Source organism: Thamnophis sirtalis, unplaced genomic scaffold (assembly GCF_051295495.1).
Source record: "Thamnophis sirtalis isolate CommonGarterSnake01/CBP01778 unplaced genomic scaffold, rThaSir2_p1.2 scaffold_6, whole genome shotgun sequence".
NCBI classification, from domain to species: domain Eukaryota; kingdom Metazoa; phylum Chordata; class Lepidosauria; order Squamata; family Natricidae; genus Thamnophis; species Thamnophis sirtalis.
Window position 1 is genome coordinate 102,488,037 of NW_028261386.1, and position 17,610 is coordinate 102,505,646.

The following is a 17,610-nucleotide window of genomic DNA, read 5'->3' on the forward strand; positions in this document are numbered from 1 at the left end:
CCTTTCCATTCTTGTCCTGGGAAATGAGTGAGCTGTCTCATTTCCGTAGTCAGCTGTTTAATAACACTCCCAGTTTCATCAATTTGAAGGCAACAATTTGATAAGTTGAACTTCCCACATACTCCCCCTTCTCTTGCGAGGAGGTAATCGAGAGCCAATCGATTTTGGTATACTGCAGTACGAAGTTTGTCCGTGGCAGTGGAGAGAATATTCAAGGATTTGTCAATTCTCTCCCCAGCCAGGTCCAACACTGCCTGTAACCTCATGATCCGGTTTATCATGTAGATCGGGGTGCGGTATCCCCAAGACCCATCTTCAGCCCATGTGGCTCTTCCATACGTGCATACAATTCTCTCTGAACTCCATGTATCTGATTTCTCATATTCAGTAAGTTCCTTGCAAGGAAAGTTAGAGAAAGCTGTGTTCACCTCTCTTTTCTGACGAATGGGATCAATTGAGTCATATACCGGAATTCCTAACACTTGTCGTGATTGGAGAGGTAATAAAAAGAAAGAAGGTTTTATCCATCCAAGAACACAGGATCCCGCCCAGTCTGCAGGAAGAATTTCATAGGCAAGTGTGCCACAAATCCAATACATGTTCTCAGGGGCTTCCCATGGGCCAGATGAATACTGGGGCTCCTTTAGGTATGGTAAAAGTGAGAGATCAAATTTTGTGGGTTGAGAGAGATTTGATGGCGATGACCACTTAGTATAAGTATCATCCCATTCCCCTAAACAAATTAGATGACCCACAGGATATGATCCATTTCGAGAGAAACAGCTGTGGCCCACCAAATTTGTAGTTAGGGTCCAAACAATACCCGTATGCTGTGTTCGTTGAGCAAGGTTGCCTTTTTGGGTCATATTGTTATATACCTCTGGGGTTGCTTCGAGAGCTTCCCATGGCCACTTTTCTCCCATGTTAGTTCCTCCACAAACAAAGCAATTTTTAACAGTTAAAGCTTTTGCTACTTCTTCAGCCATTTCTACAAACAAATTCACAGCCTTAGGGCTAAGAGGAAGAGGTTCCTCTAGTTTCCTAAGGTTATCATATACAGACCATCCTAATGATTTTACCTCCCCTTCCTTCAAAGTTTCCACCCTTATTGTAATGTACGCCAGTGGGTCAGCCCCATCGCCATCAATGCCTATCCCATAACTTTCTTCTTCTGGGTGATCACGGGACACTTCAAAAGCAACTGAGTTTGAATTATGGAGGCTGCGAAAATTGGAAATATATGGACATCCCAGATGAGGAGAAGTAGGATACCCTCCTCCAGTATGTTGACAAACACAATCCCATCCTCTGCACGGGTTTCTTTCATCCATGCGATCTGCACAAGGAGAATACGAATCCCGACTTGGATTCTTACATCCTTGGCAATAGACATGGGATCGGGGACAGAGATACTTATGATTGTGGTAATAAGTTTGTCTCCATCCCTGACTTCCACAGCTTCTGTAAGCCACCCTATCCATTGCAGCACATACACCAAATGATACGGTGATGGGCTTTTGTCCTTGTTTTAAAGCAGTAACTGTGGTGAGGTGGTAAAGCTGGGATTCCTTGGGGTTGTCAAGTAAGGCCAAGCCGGCCCATACACTGACTTTGATGCGAACTGGAGTGGTTGGCTGATAACAAACAAGCTGGTTCTTCTAAATGCAATAGTTATACATGGTACCGTTAGATACACATGTCTTTTTCTGAGGGGTGCAGTCCACTGGGGCCTGAGTGTGGTAGATCATTGTAACAATGGTACGAGCTCCCACCTTAGCTTTTGTAAGACATGGGCCACACTCATCCAGCCCTGGTGTTGCAGGCAGATAACATACCACCCCTTCAGATCCCTCACATTGACTATAGAGACGGGGCTGTTTCCTTCCAAAAGTGCAATTTGGAAGATTGAAGTTCTGACAGGATTTAGGTTTTCCCATTTTGAACTTCAAGGTATTTCCTCTTGTTCCTACTAGGCATTCAGTGCATTCCAATGGGGCAGGGGTTACAGGTCCCTTCCCATCTAATCCATCCTTCCCATCTTTTGGAAGAACGAGTGTAGGATGGAGGTTCCTACCTGGTTGCAAGAGCGGTTCCAGAACCACCATCCCTTTTCCTTCTTCAGTCAATGAGACTCTTGCTGTTCTGCTTACGATCTCACCAATTGTTACAGCTCGGCACTGGTATGATTCTGAGTAATTAGAATGAGTAATCCAGACCTTCAAGTAACTAGATTTCTCATCATAGTTACGTATTACGCCCATGTGCCGAGTCTTGCTCAGTACCTGAGGTTCCATACTTGACAAATTCTCTTCACCTGACCACCATTGCAACAACCACACATGTCTCACATTTCCTATGATTTTACAATATATCCTCACCATGATCGGAAGCTGATCATTCGTTATGTCATATTTCATGTCCAAACCAAAATCAAGGGGTGTCCGCTTACCCCGAGTCCTTGTCCTTTCTGGATAGGGCTCTGGGTATGGTCTCTGAACAGGCCTCAAAGTATGGCACATTATGGTTGAATTATAGTATTCACTTGGTGCCCAAGTAGCATTAGGATCCAATCTACATTGCCAATAGTTCCCTGATCCCTCGGAACAGGGGGATAACCCTTCCTCTGGATAACAATCCACTATCCAGCGTTTTACATAGGCAAAACCTAGTCCCTGTGTACTCGGGACTTTATAGAAACAATGCTTACAAGGAGGAAAAGGTCCTGGTCCCATTTTCTCTAGCAGTGGTTCAGAAGTTTCTTTTACAGGGGAGTCATTTTTCACCGTGAGGGCCCTGACACCTGGTGTTTGTTGGGTGCTCTCCTCCCTCATATATGGTGGCTGCGGAGTACTCCCACTAACCTCATTCCCCCCTGTAGGACATGGGTTTTCATAATCAGGTGGAATCTCCCATGTCTGCACTGGCGGTGCCCCTTGAGCAATCTTATTTTTCATAGCAGCATAGAAATAGAGAAAGTTAAGAAGAACAGAAACGGCCAAGAGAAAAATCACAACTAAGATTGCTGGGATCAGACCATTCCTAATGCATGCAGTCTGGCGTAGACGGCGGTTGGTTTCCATGGTTGGTTCTCCTTGTTGGACGGGGACGAAGATTCCACGGAAGACGCGATGCGTTGCCTGTGCGATGGGTGTCGGCGGCACCTGGAGCGACACCTGCAGAGGGTTCTTCACCACCTGGCCGTAGAGCGATTGCCTCCCGTGAATCAGCAGGCGAGGTGGCTCCCTCCTTCCGTCTTCTCCTGTTGGCAGGGTGTAGAGGCTGGACAGAGTCCTTGGAAACAGTCTCACACGAGGATGCAGCCAATTTCAGGCGTGTCCAATGGATCCAAGGCTTAATTTCAGCTACCTTAACAGCAAGGGGAGAACAAATAACAACAGTATATGGTCCACACCATCTGGGCTCCAAAGGCACCTTTTTCCAGTCCTTTACCCAGACCTCCTGTCCTGGGCAGAAATTATGTACTGGAGTTACAATCACATGTGGACGACATGACAGCACATATTTTTGTAATTGGTGCACAACAGTATTCAAAGCTTGCAACTGTTTGATCTTCACTGTGTCTGCCACTTGAGTAGTAGGCAACACCTGTGGACTAACCAAATTAGGAACCCTTCCATACATTAACTCATATGGTGAGACACCCAACTCCCCTGTGGGTGCGCATCTCACGGCTAGCAACGCCATGCTGAGGGCATCTGGCCATTTTAGATGAGTTTCTTGACAAATTTTAGCCAATTTATTCTTTATAGTTCTATTGGTCCTTTCCACGATGCCCGCCGATTGGGCGTGGAAAGAACAGTGCAACTTCCAGGTAATCCCCAATACCTGGGCAACCTTCTGAGTGGCTGCATGAATGAACTCAGGCCCATTATCTGAAGAGATACGTGAGGGCAACCCATATCGTGGAATAACTACATTTAACAGAGTTCGAGTCACCTCCAAAGCTTTTTTCGTTCTAGTGGGAACACATTCAGGCCACCCCGTGTATGTACAAACAACAACTAACATAGCAGTATACGATCCCACTTTTGGCATGTCTGTAAAGTCAATCATTAAATAATCAAAAGGATAAGCCCCCCTAGGTTGGTGCCCAGGGGGAAGACTTGGGCCCTGACGTGGGTTATTAGCAGCACACACCTGACATCGAGAACAAACAGCAGCTGCTAGACTAGACAAATTGTTAATATAGACTTCCCTTGTCAAAGCCTTTCTCAAAGCTGTCTTTCCTAAATGTAAATGCCTATGCAAGGAAGAAACAACCTCCCATGCTAACTGCTGAGGTACAAACACCCTGTTGTCCGGCAGAGTCCACCACCCATTCACCAGTGTTGCCCCTATAGCTTCAGCTTGCTGGACTTCTGAGTGGCTATATGAGGGGGGTTCATCTTTCTGGTTTGGGATCCACAAAGTAAGACAGTCAGCTTGCAGGGAGAATGGATCCAACGCTGTTGCTCTTGCCACCTGGTCAGCCTTGTGGTTTCCTCTTTCAGCTGTTGAAATCCCCTTCTGATGACCTCTTACATGCATAATGGCAACTTGCTTGGGGGACCACACACTGTCCAATAGACGCAAAATTTGGGGTCCATATTTAATGTCCTTTCCTCCTGCTGTAATAAGACCTCTTTCTTTGTACAAAGCTCCATGCACTTGAACTGTAAGAAAGGCATATTTTGAATCTGTGTAAATGTTGACACGTAGGCCTTTTGCTAATTCCAATGCCCTAGTGAGTGCGTGTAATTCTGCCAACTGAGCACTAGTTCCTGCAGGTAAGGGCTCAGCTTCCCATACATCATCAAGAGTAACTATTGCATAAGCTGCTTTCCTTACACCTTCATGGATAAAACTGGTTCCATCAGTAAAAAGAGTAGCATCCGGGTCGGAAAAGGGTTCATCTTTCAAATCTGGGCGACTTGCATAAGTTTCCTCAATAGTTTGCAGACAATCATGAGAGATCTCAGAATCTGGTTCAGGCAATAGAGTGGCAGGATTCAAAGCATATGACTGAACAAGTTTTATGAGGGGGTTATGGGTAATAAGCCCCTGATACTTCAACATACGTGGATTGGTAAGCCACAAATGGCCTTTCTGATCCAGAACAGCCCGAAGAGCATGTGGGGTGTAGATATTCAACTGCTGTCCAAAAGTAAGTTTATTCGCTTCCTGCGTAAGTAAAGCTGTGCCTGCTACAGCCTTAAGACAAGAGGGCCACCCTTTTGCTACCTGATCCAATTGTTTTGACAAATATGCAACTGGTCGATACCACGTTCCCATCTTCTGAGTTAACACCCCCACAGCCATATTCTGTTTAGTGTCCACAAATAAATGAAAAGGTTTATCTAAATTAGGCAGTCCCAGACTCGGGGCTTGAGTCAAAGCATGTTTCAAGTTTAAAAAACTTTTCTGTTCCTCTTTTCCCCATCGCAAAGGTTCCTTTTCATTTCCTTTTGTAGCTTCATAAAGGGGTTTTGCTAATAAAGCGAAGTTAGGAATCCAGATGCGGCAAAATCCTGCTGCCCCTAAAAAGCCTCTTAATTCCTTCCTATTTCTTGGGGCTGGTAATTGACAAATGGCTTCCTTTCTTTCATGTCCCAAAGTTCTTTGCCCTTGCTGGATATCATATCCCAAATACCTAACATTCAATTGGACCAATTGCGCTTTGGCCCTAGAAGCTTTATAGCCTTTTTCTTGTAACAGAAGTAAAAGGGATGCAGTATTGGCATGACAAACCTCTTCTGTTTGACCTGTCACCAAAAGATCATCCACATATTGTAACACAACATCAGGAGCGGGCAAATCTAGAATTTCCAAGTCCGTCGCTAACGCCGCGCTGAAGTGCGTTGGCGAATTTTTGAACCCCTGTGGGAGGCGTGTCCAAGTATATTGTTGTTTCCTTCCTGTTGTCGGATTTTCCCATTCAAAGGCAAACAGGTGCTGACTCTTTTTATGAATGGGTATAGAAAAGAAGGCATCCTTTAAGTCAATAACTGAAAACCATTTAGCTTCTGGTGGAATCAGTCCAAGCAACACATAAGGATTTGGCAACGTAGGATAAATCGTGACTGTTGAATTATTAACCCTACGAAGATCCTGAGCCATTCTATATTTTCCTCCCCCTTTTGGTATAGGTAGAATCGGGGAATTCCATGGTGAGTCAGTAGGCACCAGAATCTTATAAGTCAGATACAATTTTATGACTTCCTGAATAGCCTGCACAATTTCTCTTGGGTACCCCCTCTGGCGGATGCATACAGGACGACTCATTGGTAGTTCCTCAACAATGACAGGGGTGTGGTGAGCAGCAAAACCAGGGGGGTTATCTTCCGCCCACAGCTCAGGAACCCGGAACTCCCTCCATTTGTCTCCTGAGACTTCCTGCACCACCATGATTCTCCAAGCCTCCTCCCGAGGAATTTCTAAATTCACATTTCCATATTTCACTTCTACGGATCCCTTTTCATCAAAAAATATCTGTGCTCTAAGTTTGCAGAGTAAATCTCTACCCATGAGTGGAAGCGGGCAGCTGGGCAAATATACAAACCGGTGAGTCAACATTTTTCCTCCCGCCGTGCATAATAGAGGCTCTAAAAGTGGCTGGGTTTGTGGTTTTCCTGTTGCCCCTTGAATGTTGATAGATTGAGAAGAAATATGTCCCAAAGGTTGAGTTAATACAGAGCGTGTGGCTCCTGTATCCACAAGGAAAGAAACTTCTTTGCCCCCCACATTCAGACAGACCATAGGTTCGGGGAGGCTAATTGAACCTACACTGCCCCGTCAATCCCACTCCTCAGCTTCTGCCAATCCAATCAAAGGGGTGTCGGGGGAAAATCCCTTGGTTTCTCTCTTTCGCAGGCTGTTAATGGGTTTCCTGAATGTTCCACGCCCCCTGAAGGTGTTGGGTCGACTAAGAGAGAAATTTCTTGGCAAAGGGGTAGGATTTCTAGTTACTCTTGGCTGTTCAATCTCCCTTCTCTCAATTCCTTCTCTTCTGGGACAATCTCTTTTCCAGTGTCCATACCTGTGACAAAGGGCACACTGATTTTGACCTAGGGAGGGGACTATAGCTCTCTCCCGACTTCCTCTATGTCCCCCCGGCACAGTCATTAAAGCGGTGGCTAGCAATTCTGCTTTTTTCTTCATCTGCTTATCTTTTTTCCTCTCCTCCAACAAATCCCTGTTGACAAATGTCTTCCTGGCAACTTCCATGAGTTCACTAAGAGGTTTTCCCAACGCTCCTTCCAACTTTTGAAGCTTATGCCTTATGTCCGGAGCTGATTGTGAAATAAAAGCCATTGCTAGCATGCGAGCATTTTCAGGAAGGGTGGGGTCGATAGGTGTATACATCTGATATGCTTCAACCAGCCTAGAATAAAAAGCCTCTGGACTTTCAGTAGCTTCCTGGGTTATTAAACTTGGCTTCGACATGTTTGTTGCAGGCTTTCCTGCCATGCGCACAGCTTTTATGATTAACTGTTGATAATTGAGCAACAAGTTTAATTGATGCGAATCATAAGGACTCCAATTAGGATCTTTTGAAGGAAAACGCTGTTCAATAAAGTCTGCTAAGGTTGTACGTGCTGGGACATCTGGTTTTAAAATATTAGACACTGCATTCCTGATTTTCTCCCTTTCTTCAGCATTAAAAAGTGTTGCCATAAGTTGTTGTAAATCTAGCCAAGTTGGATGATGAGTATCCACAATAGTTTTTACCAATTCTGCCACTTCATTTGGTTTAGCACTATAAGGCCCATAGTGCATTTTCCAATTAAGCAAATCAGAGGTGGTAAAAGGAACATGCTGAAACAACGATCCTGTTGAAACTTGGGAGGGGTCATCTGGGTTTACTAAGAATTGGTCAACTCGTCTGAGGGGTGCTGTAAAAACAGTCTCCGTCTTTGCTCTGGTTCTGGCCGATACTGGTTCCACTTCTCCACCCACAGCTCCCAACAATTGGTCCATCTCTTCCTCCTTCTTTTCCCAAAACTCTGGTCCCATAGTGTCGGGTGAGCTTATAGGAGCTTTTTCTTCTTTCTCTTTATATCTGATTTGTTCCATACTAGTAATTACAGCATCCAATCCCTGTTCAATTCCCTCAAGAGGTACCTGGCTTGTAGACCCCCTTGTGCTGGGTGTAGTTCTTCTGGAATAAGTCAGGGACAAGGATTGCGGTGTGACTGGCAAACTGACCCCTCTAGGGGACACATATGGAGGGGGTTGTGGCAGTTCTTCGGGTGCACTAGCCAGGACTGGTGGTCTCTGCTTAGGACTTTTGGGGTCTGTAACTCTGACAGCCATAAGAATACATTGTTGTTTACATTTCTTTAACCAAGCTGGGGGTTGATTAACCAATTTCTTCCAAACATCTATATATGGTGCCTGAGTTAAGTTCCCTATCTTAGGATCAAACACCATCCCATGGATTTTCAAAACCAAATGAGGTTCAAAGGTTCCTATTTCAGGCCACCCAATACCATATTTAGGCCATTCTAATTCACAAAACCTCCTAAGCTCATGTTTACTCCACACAATTCCATAATCCTGACTCATAAATCCTTCTTTAAAATGTTTTAACATAGAATCCAGAGGAGTCTGACTACTACTACTACCTCCACCCATAATTTTCCAAATACTGAATAACACAATCCTAACACTTTAACCTTTTAAACACATACATATATTCTGGACAGTCCAATTCCCAAAACCTTTATACCTAGCAAGGTGGATCAGACCTCACTCTTCGGTTTAAAAAGAAAAAACCGAGCCTCAAATAGAAAGCCCACAATTACTTGCCTGTTTTCTGTGGCTTTCCTCCTCCGGTGCTGGCCAGTCTTTGTTCCTCCTTTCTCCTCTGGTTTTCCAAGGCTCTTGAGACTGCTAACCGCCGAGGCTGGGTTCTCCTCGCTGCCGGGAAATTCCCTCGGAACAAAAAGGTCCGTTTGGCGCCAGAGAGGTTCCTGACCCGATGAGCCCCCAGCCCCCCGGGTTAGGCGTCCCAGAGGGTCCCCAAAGACCCTATCGTCTCCTGGCTGGCTCGCCAAGAAATGTAATGGCAAAAACAGGGTCTGCCTTTCTACTTACGTAAGAATAGGAGACAATTGCCTTTTTTTCCAGAAAAGAAAGGTTTATTGGATGCATCCAAGAGATCAGCAGATTTGCACCTAACTGATCTGATTTTAGGTACATTTTGACAGAGGTTTTATACCTTTGAAATGGTTATTACAAATCATACAGACGTCATATAGGCGTGCACTAATACAGGTCATCTTCTCACCTAAATCAGCACAAAGTTATTTCGGGTAAAATTACAAATATTTAAGGAAAATTACAATACATGATTCCCAAACCACAATAGGGAAGTAAAGTGAAGCTAAAAGAGAAGTGAATCTTGGCTATTCATGCAGAAAAAGGAAAATGTCAGAATGTCACCTAGAGATATTGCTAAAAATATGGTTAACCTATAGCTTGTTTACGAAATGAACTTTGCCTTGGCATGAGCTGGGCCTATGACTAAGATATTGTGGTTAAGTCTTCCCTACTTGCGAAAAGCTTAGCTTCCTGCGTTTCAAGCAAAATAGTATGTTCCTCATTTTTCTCGTTAGGTGAAAGAGCATACACAGAGTTTTGATTTTGGAGTTTCTTAAGACAAGTAGCCTGATTAAGTATTTAGGGGTTCAATGGTGGACCCCATGCTGTTTCAGTATAAGAACATTGACAAACCATTGCAAATAAGGTGGCTTAAGGACATGACATGAGTGACTGTCAGAGTCTATGTAGATAAGGTAAGGTAAGAAAAGAATTGCAATTTGTATGTTTTTAACATTGTAATTAAAACTTTCCCTTCTACATAGAATTTTTAGATTCCAATAAGAACAGCAAATTTACTCTTTGCAATGAAAACATTTATCAATGAAAATTGAGTTCATGGAACTAATGAATTAATTAAGGAAACTAATATAATAACACACAGAAACCTATAGTTTTCCTTTATGTTAGCAGGATTCATGATTTTTAAAGAACTGAATTAATACAATATTGACTATAAATGTAGGAAGTATTGATAATTGCTCTATTATTACATCAACAGTTGAAGCAATGGAGCCAATGGAGGAGTCCCTATATAAATACAAAGGACTCTATTTCATAACTGGCTTGTCCTCACCTGAAAATTTAGATTTACTGGACAGTTTTGAAATCCGAGATGATGATATATTCGTAATCACATATCCTAAATCTGGTAAGTTCAAAGATGTCTTCCAAGAAAGAGTTAATCTTGTGTCCAATGTTGTTATTCAGTTCTTCAGTGTTTTGATTGCTGTGACGCTGTTGCTCTATAACCAGACTTTAACATTTCGCAATTTAGAAGAAGCTGGAAATGTAGGGAAAATAAGCTGCTAAACCTCTACTTATATTGTTTATATTTTACTCTACATTGACTACATTGGTAACCTTGCCTAGATGCTCTCTCTCAGCCAATCTACCTCACAGGGCTGTTGTTGGAAAAATAGGTGGAGGAGGAGGTATTCTGTATGTTTGCCATCTTGAGTTAGTTTTAAAAATAAAAAGGCAGGATAGAAATAAATGTGTAAATAAATAGCTATTCTTTTCTCATCCATCCATCTGCTTAATCTATCAATTTTAGTAGAGTTGATTGTCTTTATGCATCTCTGAAACATTTGCTCTTCTCCCTGATAGGAAGGTTGGCTTTGCATAAGTTCAACTTTCTCCAAATAATAATGGGTGAATTAATTTAATTATTCCTTATTTGCAGGAACAATATGGACTCAGAATATTGTCAGCTTGATTGTTTATGAAGGCCACCGAGATGGAACTGAAAATATTACCTTAATTGACCGAGCACCATGGCTGGAGTATAATATATTCCATGTAGATTTACCTAGTCGCCCATCACCTCGTGTCATTTGTTCCCATCTGCCCTACTATTTGGTACCCAAAGGATTACGAAAAAGAAGAGCAAAAGTAGGACATATTTTGTTAACTTATGAGCTAGCGTGGGGAGCTGCCTGCATTCATTTCGTTTAGTCTGCATCTGAATGTTTTATTAACAAATATTAGATTGTTCCAATATGTTGGAATAGCAAATTCTGAAGTGTGAGTGGGGGAAAAACACAAACATAGAGGTCTTAAAATCAGAAGGTTATGCCCAACAGAAACAGGTAACAACCAAACTGAATATCAAACCTCTTAAACTTATTTTTCCCAAGGTGACACACCCAGATAGATTGTAACGTTTGGTGTTGCATGGCCAGTTGCTATCTTAACATATCTGGAGGATGTCAAGTTGAGGGATAATATTTTCATTACACCTCTGCTTTGGAAACTGCATTGGCTACTAGTTTGCTCTTTAGATTTGTCAGGTAGGACCCAGGAGGAAAGACTTTTCTTCTGTGATGTTTGCTATATGGAAAATCTTTTCCCCAAGTCAAGGTTGGCCCCAATCCTGGTGGTCTGCTGAAAGGCTCTCAAATATGGTTTTGCTAATGAGCTTTGAGATCCGGTGATAGAATGGAACCTGTTAGATGAATGTATGAGAGTTACTTGATGAACTCTCTGTACGCTTTCCTGTCAATCTGTCTTTTTTCTTGTTTTTTCCTTGGTTTATTTGACTAGGTATTATCATCTCTGTCTTACAGATTATTTATGTGCTTAGAAATCCAAAGGATGTCTTGGCTTCTAACTATCATTTTCACAAACTATCAGTCAAAATAGAAACCCCAAAAGACTTCGATATATTCTTTGAGAAGTTTTTGGCTGGCAAAGGTAAGAAGAATTTGATCATATCAATGTTTTGTCCATTTTTGTTTTAGATAAGAGACTATGGATATATTTCCATCCTCTTCCCACCAAACGCAAACAATCCACTCTCTCCTTATATAACAAAAAAAAAATGATTCTCTATAATACAGTAATTTATGTAAACTGTACACAAATATTTTTAGTAGGAAGAGTGCAGAAGAATGGATGGCTCCTAGGGCAACTTTGATGCAAAAGTGAGAAGGAGAGGCAAGATAAGGCAGCTTATTAGGGAGAGAGATGAGAAATACTAAGATATATTTAATATGGAGGAAAAAGTGGAGAGAAATTCTTTTAGCAGTTAAAAATGGGGATGTTAATGTGATGGAATGGATGGATAGAATGTAAAGTTTTTAAAAAATGAATGTTAGTTAAAGAACCAAATACTCAAATGATATCACACGGGAAGCGATTTAAGGGTTGGAAATAGAAAGAAGATAACCAGAGTTAGTTCTTTCAATATTTGAAGAATTATAAAAAAATTAAACCAGATTACCCCAAAGTTCCAAATAAGAAAAAGCAAAGAAACAAAATATAGCAGCATCTTGACAAAAATCCCCCCATAACAAGTTGGAGTATGCAACCACATTAGTTACAACTCTCATTCTTTCTCTGTCCTCTCCACATTCAGTGATGTTAGGGTAGCCCCTCAGTTGTGCTCTCATGCTTTGATTTTTAGGCACACCAGGATCACAATGGAGGAAACTCAAGCATGAATAATGTAGAAAGAGCTGAGGTGGCACAGTAGTTACAATGCAGTACTGCAGGCTACTTCTGTAGACTGCTGGCTGCCTGCAATTTGGCAGTTCGAATCTCACCAGGCTGAAGGTTGACTGAGCCTTCCATCCTTCCGAGGTGGATTAAATGAGAACCCAGATTGTTGGGGGCAATTGGCTCATTCTGTAAAAGCACTATGAAGCAGTACATAACTCCAAGTGCTATTGTTATTGCTATCCCTCACACAGGTGGTCAGCTGGATCATTGCATCACCAAGATGAACCAATCAGTGTTTTGCAGTTCATATTTTGTATTTTGTGACTAGACCATGTAGATATTAGGATAGCCTCTTGTTAAACTATCATGCTTTGATCTTTAGGCCCACCAGGATCATAAAATTAAGTGCAGGACATTCAAGTATTAATCCTCATGTTTATTTAAACTCATTTTCTCCTATCAGTATTTTGTAGTTCGTGGCTAGACCATGTAGAAGGCTGGAATGCTCATAAGCATGATTTCAATATTCTTTTCCTGTCTTATGAAGAAATGAAAAAGGTAAGATGTGTTCATGTTGTGTAGGGCAATATGACAGCCATCAAGCACAGAAAGCTTCGGAAATGATAAGATGTATAAGTAACTTATTCCAATAGGGAGTAGCAGAGAAGACCACAGAGCCAATCTTGGTTATTCTCTGATCTCCTGGATGACTGACGAGATCTCTGAAGAAAAATAAATTTCTATTTCTTCAAAAGGATGGTGGAGGACACGGGAAACTAGAGTGCCATCAGCTTGATATCAAAAAGATTATTAAAAGCTGTATTTGTGAGCAATTGGCTTGTCATGCTAGAATTCACACGATGCATGTCTTGTAAACGTGTTTAGCAAAACAAAGCTGATCTAATTTTTGATAGACTTAATAAATAAGGGAAATCCAATTAGCACAATGTCCCTGTAATCAGCAAAATCTAAGCCAAAGTACCTCATAATATTTTCCTGATTGGGCTCAGAAGAGATTGAAAATAACTAAAGTTTAATATGCAAGATATGTATAATGAAGGAGTAATCTTGAGAATTCCCCAAAAATATCAACACAATTTTCCATCTTTTCTTCATTGTTATGGATGAACTAATATAAAGTTACATCAAATTACAGGATTTGAGAAGTTCTGTACTGAAAATATGCAACTTCCTAGGAAGAAAACTAACTGAAAAGGAAGTGGATGATGTGGTGGATAAAGCTACATTTGATAACATGAAGGTGGATTCTAGAGCAAACTACACATTCATGCCTCCTGATATTCTAGATTTCAGCAAAGGAAACTTTCTTCGCAAAGGTAGAGCAGTAATAATTCATACTCTGGGGCTTTTGGAATCTGCCAGGCTTCATCTGAAACCAGGGTTGCCACTTTCATCTGAAAGGCACTTTCTAAAGTGGTATGGATATGTCCCAACAGCCTCTCGTTCTGCTGTCTCTCCATGATGTTGTGCTTGCCTCATCAGCAGCCTACATTTGAGGAAGCCATAAGCCTTTCTTAGTTATACCAATGTTGAAGTGGTGTTCTTCTTTCCAATTCTGTGGGTGTAGCTCGCTGGGCATGGTGTGGATTTGCAGGTGTGACTTTGTGGGTGTGGCAGGGGAAGGATACTGCAAAATTGCCATTCCTTCCCCACCCCACTAACCTGCTTCCAGGTCCGTTCTCCTGTTTAGGGCAACAAAAGAAGATCACATGGTTAGGACGTTGGGTTGAAAGTTAGCAAGCCCATGTTTGACATCCAAGTACAGCAATGGAGATTTTCTTTGCAAAAGTAGATCAGTAATAATTCACACTCTGGGGCTTTTGCAATGTGCCAGGCTTCATCTGAAAGCAGGGTTGTCACCTTCACTTCAAAGGTGCTTTCTAAAGTGGTATGGATATGTCCCAACAGCCTCTCTTTCTAGGGTCTCTCCATGATGTTGTGTTTGCCTCATCAGCAGCCTACATTTGAGGCAGCCGTAAGCTTTTCTTAGTTGTGCCAATGTTGGTGTTCTCCTGTTCACCCAAACAAATTTTAGGTGTGGTTATAATCTGCCCTGTTTCAATGATTACCACCTTAATTGGAAAGGCACTTTCTAAAGTGGCATGGATGTATCTGTGGTCTCTCCATGATGTTGCATTTGCCTCATCAGCAGCCTAATTTGAAGCAGCCGTAAGCCTTTCTTAGTTGTGCCAATCTTGAAGTGGTGTTCCCCTTTTCACCCTAACAAATTTCGGGTGTGGATATAATCCGATATGTTTCAATGATCATTCTGTTGGTTGCACCGTCTAATGATCCTTTGGGAGTTGGTTGTTTAAGCTCATACTGACCACTTCAGGATCGTGGAGACCAGTGGTAGGATTCAATTTTTTTTACTACCGGTTCTTTGGTGTGGCTTTGTGGGCGTGGCAGGAGGAGGATATTGCAAAATCCCCATTCCCTTCCCACCCCACCCCACTAACCTGCTTTCCAGCTCCATTCTCCTGTTTAGGGCAACAAAAGAAGATCTGCTGGGAGGCTGGGAGGCAGCGGGGGCAGGGCCAGCCTATTTGCAGGTTCTCTAAATTGCTCAAAATTTCCACTACTGGTTCTCCAGAACCTTTCAGAATTGGATGAATACCACCTCTGGTAGAGCTACAGCCTCTTCACTCTCTACCTTGGGTAATCTCCTCCACCAGGATTGCAGTAGGTCACATGGTTAGGATTCTGGGTTGAAAGTTAGCAAGCCCTTGTTTGAAATCCGAGTGCTGCTGCATATGGGTGGAGTTCCTGTCATGCTCGCTAGCACCTTGTTGGGAACATGAAAGAAGTACCACTCTTCCTGGAAACAGTGATGTCACTAGCTAACCATTTCAACCTGGAAAGGCAAATCTACTTATTTTCAACCTGGGAAAAAAAGTCTTTCTGACATGAGGGCATTGTTCTCCAGGTTTAGAACTGCCCCTCTAAACCTCCAGGGCCATATCCAATGATCAAAAAGCCATCAATCGTTTCTCTGAAGTATTGGGCCAACGGGATGAAGTCAAGATCATTTAGAACTCACTGGGAGACCACTGATTCCATGACTTCCCAGTAACAGATACTTATGGCAGGGGAATCACTCAACATGTTCTAGATAGGCAGAACTTTGCCCTTTTATCAAGTCTTCCTTCTGTAATCCAGCTCTAGTTAAGATAGTAAGAAACAATTTCCTGCCCCAAAACTATAAATACAGATGTCTAAGAACTGTTTGGTGGAGAGGGAGGTAGCTAAGCATTCATTTGTGCAATGTTCCAAGTTAGTCAGGTTTTGCAAACTATTACCCTCTTTCTCTGACTCAGGGAAGCCCACAGTAGGCAAGATAACTGAAGAGTGTAAATTACCACTGGAAAACTTTTGATCTTCATCCCTACAGTCCCCACCGGAAGTCCTGAAATATTTTATATACAGTAATGTGAAAAAGCACACACTCTTTGAGTTCTATGGTTTTATATATCAAGACATAGTAAAAATCATCTGGTCCTTAGCAGTTCTTCAAAGTAGGTAAATGCTACCTCAGATGAAAAACAACACATTACATATTACACCATGTCATCATTTATTTTACAAAAAGAAAGCCAAAGTTCATGACAGTACAACTGGAAAAAGGACTGAACAGTATGGTTTGTTTGGAAAGGTTGCCAGGAGAAGACCTCTTCTCTAAAGACAGCATTGCAGCACAGCTTTGGTTTCCAAAGTTGCATCTGAACAGACCATGAACTCCTCTGTATATTGAAGTTTTCTAGAGTCATATGTGAAGCCAGAGGTCCAGCAGCTAAGGATTGGCCAAGATTGGGTCATGCAACAGGACAATGACACTAAGCACAACACAAAAAATACCACAGAATGGCTGAAAAGAATTAAGGAGTTGCAATGGCCCCGTCAAAGTCCATACCTCAACCTGATTGAAATGCTGCAGTGGGACCTCAAATGAACTGTACATAAACAAATGCTCACAAACTTCAATTAACTGAAGCAAGGTTGTAAGGAATAATGGGCCAAAATTCTTCCAAAACTATTGAATCTTAAGTTTTATACACAGCTTCTTCATTTTGGTTTCTTTTTATAAAATAAATCATGACATGGTGTAATGTCATGTTGTTCATCTGATATTGTATTTACTTACTTTTAAGAACTGATAAGGACCAGATTTTTACTATGTTCTCATACATAAAACCATGGAACTCAAGCAGGGTATACTTCCTGTTTACATGACTGTATATACATTCAAACACAAACTTAGTCACAGAAAAATGTGTAAGAATGACCATTTTGGTGATATGATGACATAAATAGCCTCTAGTTTAATTGAATAAAAAAACTGTTGACATATTTTTAACCATTGTTTCCCAGGCACTATTGGAGATTGGAAGAACCTCATGACTGTTTCCCAGAGTGAAAGGTTTGACCATGTCTTTAAGGAAAGGCTGGAAATGCTGCCCTTCAACTTCTGCTGGGATATTCAGGAGGATCCAGAGCCTATTTCCAGCTCACTGGAGAAAAATAATGTTGATACACACCTTCAAAAGGCTTGAATCAGAAATGACTTTCCAAGAAGAATCTTTATATCACCTTGTAATGTTTAATTCTCAACTCTGCAGGGACCATAGAACAGAGTAACATTAAATTTTGCATTATTTGTAAACATTGTACAGCATTTGTTTAATGATATAGATTTCCATAGCTACCTGACTCTGGGTGTTATACGTGAAATAGAGACTCACAAAGACAACATAGCAACATAGCAATATATATCTAAAAAAAATCCAAAACCAACATATTCACAACAGCTAGATCCATTATTTTATATTTTCCGCTTCCCTGAAGATACATATAGCTTGACATATCATCTTAGCCCTACTCCTAAAGGGAAAATCAAGTTTGTAAAGGGTTTTTTTTGGGGGGGAGGGAGGCTAACATACTCAGGGTACTACAAATCTTGGTACCCAAGATGGGTGGGTAAGAGATTGAAAAAAAGGCATATAACCTACACCTCATCGGATTATTATTTATTTATTATTATGGATGGGG

At 41.8% G+C, this 17,610-nt stretch overlaps 1 protein-coding gene across 1 annotated transcript; it reads left to right on the top strand.

Annotated features, from left to right (window-relative positions):
- Window positions 1–10,110: 10,110 nt before the first annotated feature.
- Window positions 10,111–17,304, top strand: LOC148045147 (amine sulfotransferase-like). The gene is made up of 6 exons (XM_087718612.1): window positions 10,111–10,252; window positions 10,787–10,995; window positions 11,670–11,796; window positions 13,007–13,101; window positions 13,700–13,880; window positions 16,933–17,304. Exons 1-6 carry the CDS (start codon window positions 10,111–10,113, stop codon window positions 17,112–17,114), a joined length of 936 nt encoding a protein of 311 aa, XP_087574738.1. The 3' UTR covers window positions 17,115–17,304.
- Window positions 17,305–17,610: the final 306 nt, after the last annotated feature.